This window comes from Octopus bimaculoides, chromosome 11, assembly GCF_001194135.2.
Source record: "Octopus bimaculoides isolate UCB-OBI-ISO-001 chromosome 11, ASM119413v2, whole genome shotgun sequence".
NCBI classification, from domain to species: Eukaryota; Metazoa; Mollusca; class Cephalopoda; order Octopoda; family Octopodidae; genus Octopus; species Octopus bimaculoides.
The window spans coordinates 60,271,005-60,280,897 of NC_068991.1; the positions used below are offsets into that span (position 1 = coordinate 60,271,005).

General features: G+C 38.5%; 2 protein-coding genes across 3 annotated transcripts in view; one reads left to right on the plus strand and one right to left on the minus strand.

The window, feature by feature from the left end:
* The window catches only part of LOC106870376 (trace amine-associated receptor 7b), a 77,520-nt gene that overhangs the window by 32,480 nt on the left and 35,147 nt on the right, over positions 1-9,893 (minus strand). The gene's annotated exons all lie outside the window — the stretch shown is intronic.
* The window catches only part of LOC106868563 (chymotrypsin-like elastase family member 2A), a 37,946-nt gene that overhangs the window by 1,796 nt on the left and 26,257 nt on the right, over positions 1-9,893 (plus strand). The window contains exons 2-3 of the mRNA XM_052971993.1: positions 4,432-4,609; positions 8,817-8,913. Of these exons, the coding sequence (XP_052827953.1) occupies positions 4,432-4,609; positions 8,817-8,913 (275 nt within the window). The remainder of the gene's footprint in view (positions 1-4,431; positions 4,610-8,816; positions 8,914-9,893) is intronic.

Below are 9,893 nucleotides of genomic sequence, written 5' to 3' on the forward strand. Positions count from 1 at the left end.
TGTGCGTGTATATGTTTGTGTGTCTGTGTTTGTCCCCCCAACTTCGCTTGACAACCGATGCTGGTGTGTTTACGTCCCCGTAACTTAGCGGTTCGGCAAAAGATACCAATAGAATAAGTACTAGGCTTCTAAAGAATAAGTCCTGGGGTCGATTTGCTCGACTAAAGGCGGTGCTCCAGCATGGCCGCAGTCAAATGACTGAAACAAGTAAAAGAGTAAAAGAGTCATAGATATAAAAAGAGGACGGCTGAAACAGTTTTGACCATGTTCAGTATGACTATATAAAAGCAACTATTTTATTCCATAGGGCCTGTACTTAAGTCCACTTTCTCATCTATAATTATGTGGGGATAGATAAAATCGTTAGAACGTTGAATAAAATATCTTTTGCATTTAGCTGCGGATGTTTAAGTTTGAGGTTCAAATCCGCAATGATATCAAATTTGCCTTTCAATCTCCTAAATAAAATAAAATACCAGTCAAGTACTGAGTCTCCTACATGTTAACAGGATTATAGTATAACAGAGGATTAAAACAGGATGAGTAGCGTATCTAACCGCTCAAGAAGAATAACACTAATTTATGACAGACAGCTTTCACAAAAGATCTGGTACCTATACAAATAGCGTTGCTAGATTTTGTGCCCTGCAGTGGCACCCCCGCGGACCACAAGCATATACAAACTTATACACCAAACCCAAAAGTTTTACCCTCATGAAAACGTTGTCCGATGAAGATCGCCTCCACCCCACTAGTAGGTTGTACTATGCTTCTACTATTTGTTTTAGGGGCCTATGTAATCACAAGTATAGATATCCTCTCAACTCTCCTGTATATGAATGGCTATGTTTGGAGGTGACGGGAAGTAGATTGTTTGACCTATATTATATCGCAACTTGATATAATATAGGTCAACGAGAGATCTGTCAATACACATGCCGATTGTGTGATTCGAGAGAAAAGTATTTATTAAAAGTGCCTATATAGATATAAATATATATACCTGCATACATACATATACATACATACATACATACATATATATATATATATATATATATATATATATATATATATATATGCGTGTGTGTGTGTACATACACAAACATGCACACATACACACACACACACATAAGGGGTATTCATTAAAGATTTCCCCCATACCTACATCCGGTTATTGCAGGAAACGGAACTTGTACAGGTATAATCATACATGTCTCCACATGTCACATTGTAAATTGTAGCTTTCCACTAGTATTCGTTGGACTTTTACAGCTGCTGAAGTGGACTAAGGTGTTTATAATGGAGGCAGCTCAAAGCAGATCAGTCATCAGGTCGTACACTAAAAGAGACTTTCAGTGAGATGAAAGAAGTTTATGGTAATGATGCACCATCATACGACGTAGTCAATCACGTAGTCAATAGGCATCACCTATTGAACTGTAGTCAGACATCAGTGTAAATTGCTCCTATTCCTGGACGACCACGTTCCGTCATTGATGACGACACCATTCATAAAGTGAACGCCGGCATTTTGGATGATGGCCACATAACTATTCGGCAACTAGCCCAAGAAATAAAGATAAGTGTAGGATCTGTGGAAAAAAATCATTCATGAACATTTGCACATGCGGAAGTTCTCTGCATGAGGGATTCCCCGGATGTTCACACTTTTTCAGAAGCAGGAAAGAGCCAATTGCACTCACGCTCTTTTGGCAATGTGCCAAGAAAGCGAGGATGACTTTTTCGGCACTTATCACTGAAGATGAAACATGGGTCAATCACTATGATCCTGGGACTAAAATACAGACGAAGCAATGAAAGTATGATATCTCGCCACCTCCAAAGAAGGCTCGTGTGCAACCCTCAGCAGGCAAGGTGATACAGTCTTTTGGGACCAGCGCAGAGTAGTAATGGTGGATTTTCTGGCAAAGAACAGCACCATTAACCGGGTATATTATGCTTTTCTGCTGCAGAAATTTCGGGAGCCCATCAAAGCAGAGAGGCGTGGTATGCTGACTAAAGGAGCTTGCTTCCTCCAAGACATCGCCCCAGTGCATAATGTGCATGTTGCCCGGATAAAAGCACACTCCTGCGGCTAGGAAATTCTTCTGCATCCCCCTTACTCTCCCGACCACGCACCCTCTGACTTCTACCTCTTTCCAACTATGAAGTCTTTGTAGAAGGGAAAGCACATTTCGGATGATGAACTTTTTTCCGAGGTAAAGAAGCATTCTACAAACTTCTACAGACGAGGTCTTCGCAGCTGCATAAAACAATGGGGAAAATGTGTCACCATTGGTTGTGGCTATGTAGAGAAGGACTAATAATTATGCCAAGTTTCGTGCATCCCAGTCCTTAGAAAATAGGTCAAGGGAAATCTTTAATGAACACCTCCCATGTGTGTACACACACACACACACACACACACACACACACACACACACAATTGTCACTAATAGTGACTGAGGGTACATGGAAGCACCTACATTGCTAAAAATAAGAGTCAAACAGCCTTATAGCCACAAACATAGCACATGTCTATGTGCTGACAGGGGAGTTAACCGCCCCATTGGCGGGCCAATTTCACTTGAGATTAAAGTCCACCAGTGCTACTCTCGCTCGATATGGGGCGGTTAACTCCTCTGGTGAGATTTAATTTCAAGAGAAATTGGCCCGCCAATATAGAACCCTCGCTTGCTATGGGGCATTTACATAGACTTGTGCTATGTTTGTGGTTATAAGGGTCTTTGACTCTTATTTCTAGCAATGTAGGTGATTCCATGCACTCTACGTCACTATTAGTGATAACTGCATATTTCCTTTTTGGTTTTATATTTCGTCATATCACCTGTATTATTTTATGACTTTTACATTACATGTTGCTAAATCAGCCATTAATTCTTATGGTAAAATCTGTACACTGGCAAGCAGGATTTGACTTAACTATCAGTGATGCTGTAGTACCACTGATGAGCTTTAATTTCATGGAAAATTGGCCCGCCAATATAGTACGCTCGCTCATTATAGGGCGGTTAACTCTACTTTTGGGTTTTCTAGTATTTGGCCATAGTGCTTAACCGAGCTATGTGGCAATTATTTCCAAAGCTCCGATAATCACGGGAACAATTGCCGTATTTTTAAAACTTTCTTCTTCTTCTTCTTCTTCTTCTTCTTCTTCTTCTTCTTCTTCTTCTTCTTCTTCTTCTTATTATTATTATTATTATTATTATTATTATTATTATTATTATTATTATTATTATTATTATTATTATTATTGGAAGCGGCGAGTTAGCAGAATCGTTAGCACGCCGGGCGAAATGCTTAGCGGTATTTCGTCTGCTGTTAGGTTTTGAGTTCGAATTCCGGCGAGGTCGACTTTGCCTTTCATCCTTTTGGGGTCGATAAGATTAGTACCAGTTATGTATTGGAGTAGATGTAATCGACTTAATCCCTTCTCAAACATTGCTGGGATTTTTCTCTATCTATTTCTTTTGCATTATTATTATTATTATTATTATTATTATTATTATTATTATTATTATTATTATTATTATTATTATTATTATGAGAGCAATACATGCCATCAAATTTCCACATGAGTACAAATATACGAAGCCAATATATCCATCATGGTAACCCGTCTAATAAGAGTACACCAGGCACATGCTTCACAACCATATGTGAGCGATATGGTGATCTTATATCAAAACAAACAGTGCATGACCTTGCAGGTGGGACCCAGTTAGAATTTTCTTTATGTTCCTGAGTAAGGTTTGTTTAAGGAAGATAAACAAAGCACCCATGTTTCCAGAGGTGAATTATTCAACTCGCAAAGAATTCTTCTCAACACATGGCTTTGATGCTCTCCCACTACTTCTGCTCGTGATCAGAGATGCACATATCGTCAATCACTAAGGAACATATTCAACTGGTTAACGTCAAACAACTGACAAGCAGAATATTTGCCGTTGCCCATCTTTTATACTAAGGCAAAACAATGTACATGATACCACTTACAAAACAAGGTACATGATACCCATTATTATTATTATTATTATTATTATTATTATTATTATTTTTATTTTCTACTCTACGAAATTTGGGGGGAGGGGCTAGTCCATTAGATCAACTCCAGTACGCAACTGGTACTTAATTTCTCGACCCCGAAAGGATGAAAGGCAAAGTCGACCTCGATGGAATTTGAACTCAGAACGTAAAGACAGACGAAATACCGCTAAACATTTCGTCCGGCGTGCTAACGTTTCTGCCAGCTTGCCGCCTTAATTTATTATTATTATTATTATTATTATTATTATTATTATTATTATTATTATTATTATTATTATTATTATTATTTTTATTATTATTATTATTATTATCATTATTATTATTATTATTATTATTATTATTATTATTTTTATATTACAGGAGTCTGCGGTGACCAAATTCTTGCTCACATCGTTCCTGCTTATCCTTCCTTACCCGGGTCGTGGCCGTGGCAAGTTAGCATCCAATGGTTCAACGATTTTGGTGTCTATGAACATATCTGCGGTGGAACACTCATTACTGACCAATGGATCCTAACAGCAAGTCATTGTGTAACTGAGTAACTATGCAACGCCATTCACCTTGACCACTATCACCACCAATACCACCACCGTCGTCACCGTAGTCATCATCATCAACATCACCACTACTACCATCACTACCATTGCCAAAATTGCCACTGCACCCTCATTTTCATAGTCGTTGCCGTCGTTGTCATCACCGCCGTCACTACCACTACCACTACAACTCCCATCCTTTCATCATCATCCTCACCATAGTCTTCACCAACACCAACATCATCATCAACACCATCACCACCATCATGATTACCCACATACCATAGAGTGTGTGGGTAAATAAGTTGATCTCGTTTGTGTTGTCGTTGTTTAGCCCCAGGCATTGGAGCAGGCATTCGGCCAAAGGCTTTACAGCCGTACCTATCTTCTCTTTCTAAATTTATCTAAGACTACATAATCTAATGTGTCTTCCCTACCCTTTCCTCTTTAGGAAGGTAGAGTGAGATTTGAAGGGAAAATTGGCTGGTATTTCTAACAGATCAAACGACCACATAGAAGCAGCTTTATTGATTCATGGACTCAACAAATAAGTCGATGAGTTAGTATTATTATTGTTGTTTGATCCTTTCACCCTATCGGGGTCGATAAAATAAGTACCAGTTAAGTTGAACCCAGGGGTCAGTCTGACTTATCTCCTACCCGAAATTGCTGGCCTTGTGCGAAAATTTTAAATCATTACTATCGCTGTTTGATGAAACTAAGCTACTTGTGATCGGAGGCGTTCCAGCTGGAACCATCTAGTTTTGGGGGATTTTTTTTTTTACATATATTTTATTTTTATAGTGAATCTAGCTTTATATTATTCAATGTATCCTTCTATATTTGAAATAGTAGATTGTGATTTGATAGAGATTTAGCTGCAATTTCACGCCGGATCAACTCCCCACAGCTTTTCTCTTTTATCATTTAACTCGTTCAGTCATAGAACTGCAGCCATGATGGAGCACCACATTGGTAACTTTTGCTAAATCACAAAACAACCGGGCCATAAAGAAAGCGGTGTCGTAGTGGGGACAAACACGAAAACAAAGACACACACACACATACACACAAGGAGTGCGTTGCGTTACATAGGTATGTCCATAGTTAAATAGAAAAGATTGACGTTTGTTATGTTTTCGTGAAATTTTTCCTCCCTGTAAAGTGTTCTTTCTATTCAACTCTCTCAATTTTGGGAAAGGGGCTAAGTCGATTATATCGACTCCATTGCTCAACTGGTGCTTATCTTATGGACCCCGAAAGGATAAAATGCAAAGAGGACCACGGTGGAATTTGAACTCAGGATGTAAAGGCAGACGAAATGCTGCTAAGCATTTTCTCCGGCGTGCTAACAATTCTGCCAGCACGCCGCTCTAGTTCCGCACTATATACTCTTTTACTCTCTCTCTTTTACTTGTTTCAGTCATTTGACTGTGGCCATGCTGGAGCACCGCCTTTAATCGAGCAAATCGACCCCAGGACTTATTCTTTGTAAGCCTAGTACTTATTCTATCGGTCTCTTTTACCAAACTGCTAAGTTACGGGTACATAAACACACCAGCATCGGGTCTCAAGCAATGCTAGGGGGACAAACACAGACACACAAACACACACACACACACACACACACGCACACGCACACACACACACACATATATATACACATATATACGACGGGCTTCTTTCAGTTTCCGTCTACCAAATCCATTCACCAGGTTTTGGTCGGCCAGAGGCTATAGTAGAAGACACTTGCCCAAGGTGCAACGCAGTGGGACTGAACCCGGAACCATGTGGTTCGTAAGCAAGCTACTTACCACACAGCCACTCCTACGCTATATATTGACAATTGTTAATATCTTTCAATTATCGTTGTTGATATTGTTGCTTTGTTGTAATGTCCCGATTCGGCATGGATTCAATAGATCTATGATCAAAAGTTTTATGGTCCAATCTGTCCATTTTTAGAAAAGAATAGTTGAATGACTTTGAAGGGAATTTGTTTGGTGTTTCTAGTACATCGAACGACCACATAGATGCTCCAATGTTCGGTTGACAGATTGTTTAGTCAAATATGTTCTTGTCGATATTTTACTGCCGGTTCTGGAAGAGAGGCACAGCGACCGTGGCCTTCACACGCCAGCCTAGACAAATCAGATTGATACTATTAATGTTCCTCTTGAACACTATTCTAGAAGGACGGCGCCTTGAGAGGGAAGGACCCGGCGTAGTGATTACAGAAAAATATTATAAACTGTTGTCAACAATAGGCGCAGAAATGGCTGTATTGTTAAGAAGCTAGTTTTACAACCATGTGGTTCTAGATTGAGACCCACTGCGTGGCACTTTGGGTTAATGTCTTCTTCTATAGACCAAGGTCAACCAATGCTCTTGAGAGTAAATTTGATAGTCGAAAACTGTAGAAGCCTGCCATATATATATATGTGTGTATATGCCTTTGTTTTCCCTTCCTATCATTTGACAACCAGTGTTGGTTTGTATACGTCTCCGCAACTTAGCAGTTCGAGACCCTGAGGCTCTTCGTCCATCACTTCAAATTTCCTTAAAACTTCTTTTCTTCAGTCCAGAAGAGCCATTTAATTCAGAAAATCCTCACAACTCGTTGGGAGGATGGCTGGTGTAGCATTGAATTCAACCCCGCATTTTTCCACGTACAGATCTCAAACCACCATTCAATCATAGTTTGATCATGTGTGCAACCGATATTTTATTTAATGAACGGCTGTTGTTCAAATACTCGTCTAGAACTTTCCATGAACACAGCCTATAAATACAGTCAATAAAACCGCCAATTTTTCAGAATGTCGTGACACCTGAACCGGTATGATGTTCTCCACTCTCACCAATTTCAGAATGTCTTGGTTCGGATTTGAATTACACCCTCTATATAGCTGTTCTCATAGTTGCACATTCAATCGAGGATAATCGAAGATATGTCACAGCACCTGAATAGTTATTTCATATCTAAAAACCAACCCAAGTGTTAAATTTCGACCAGACATTTTCTTTGCGTGTTACATTACACTGTACATCTTACTGTTTCCCTTAATTTTGTTACAGTCACATTGAATATAATAGCGATAATATGTATGTATGTATGTATGTATGTATGTATGTATGTATGTATGTATTATGTATATATGTATGTATGCATGCATGTATGTATGCATGTGTGTATATAGTTTTGTGTGTTTTCGTGTTTAGCTTGTTCCCCACCAAAATATGATAACCGATGTTAGTCTGTTTACTTTCCCGTAACTTAGCGGTTCTGCATAAGAGGCCGATAGTATAGATACCAGGCTTCAAACAAAGATCAGAACCGGGGTCGAATCGTTCGACTAAAACCCTTGAAGGTCGTGCTCTAGCATGGCCGCAATACAATGACTGAAACAAGAAGATTAAAGAAGACTACCACTTATTATAATAATGGATTTTTACACCCACACTTTGGTATAATACTTAGCAATTTTCTATTACTGCCACTGTTTACAGTGGATATATTACACTACCTTGTGTTATATGTATGGCCGCCACTCGTGAGTGTAACGTGGTAGCTTGTACTTCATTTTCGTTTGTTACTTTAGATGATAAGATAGTCGAGAGCAGATACAGACACTCTCTATTGTCCCACTCTTGAATCAGTGGAACGTTAAGGATGCAATAGGTGGAGGGAAAGGAGTGCATCACCAATACCAAATTGGTATTTTTGTTTATCGACCCCGAAAGAATGAAATGAAAGAGTGAACCTCAGTGCGATTTTAACTCAGAGAGCAAAAAGCCGAAACAAATAATCCAACACATTCTTTCAGGCTCTCGGACGACTCAGTCATTCCATCGTCTTCCTGTGATATAACTCTCATCAAATAATACCGCTCTAACTGCTTACATATAACAGCATTTATTACATTTAAGCTATTGTTTATAATGGTAAATTCCTCTATACAAAAATATCTTCTTCAAATGTAGAACTAGATAACTTCAAGGTTATACATTTTAATCCTGAACGCAAGGTAACGAAGAGTAGAGGTTATGAACCTTTGATTGCTGTTTTGGCTAATTCTCCGATACCCAATACATTCGTTTACCTGTGGCGCTAAAATATAACAACATAAACAACATTAATCCTCATTGTTCTATGATAAAAATTTTCATTTTCAAATATAAATTGTTGTCTTATTTGTTCTTTTCCAGTTATAAAATCGCAGATCTTCGAATTGTCCTTGGTGCTTACAATTTTTCGAATCCATTGTCATCCGAAATCGAGAGAAGAGTAAAAGAAAGTTTCATCGTATGTACAAAACTACTTTTCTAGCAGCCAAAATTTCTTCCCCGCAAAGACGGTGATCTGGCAGAATCGTTAGCACGCCGAGCAAAATGCTAAACGGTATTTCATTCGCCCTTGCGTTCTGAGTTCGAATTCCGCTATGGTCGACCTTTTGATTTTCATCCTTTCGGGATCGATAAAATAAATATCATTTAAACATTGGGGTTGATGTAATCGACTTACAAAAGATTCATGGACTTACAAAAGATTAAAAAAGTAACTAAACACATATATATACACACATACATACATACATACATCCATGCATACATACATTCATATACATATATATATATATCGTATGTATGTTTGTGTATATACATCTATATCTATACTATATATAAAACAGAGATGTGTGTGTAATCGCTTTTCACGTGAAATTGACTTCACCAAATGCTTCCATACTTGTAATGCATGAATAATTTGACCTCAGATAAATCTTAGGCTCTTCATTTGATTTTTTAAATTAAAAATAAATAATATTGCTTTATATTTAAGATTCACTTTTTTAAAAAGGTTCCTCAATGTCAACTTCCGGTATTGACGTAACAACTGCAAAAAGCTTCACTTTCTATTTTGTGTGTGAGTGTGTGTATGAGGGAGAGAGAGAGAGAGTAAATACTACATACACACCGCTCTCTCACTCTGTCTCACACACATACACACGCACACACACACACCTTGACTCACTCACACTCTGTCTCTTACAAACACACATACATAAATGTATACAAACATATTTACAAAGACACACGTGTGTATGCGCGCGCGTGCGTGTTTGTAAGAGACAGAGTGTGAGTGAGTCAAGGGCTGTGTTGTCATATTCATACATCCAAAGATGTATGTATATTTATGCATGTACGTATACATGACAACAAACCTCTCTCTCACTCACACTCTGTCTCTTACAAACACACACATACATAAATGTATACAAACATATT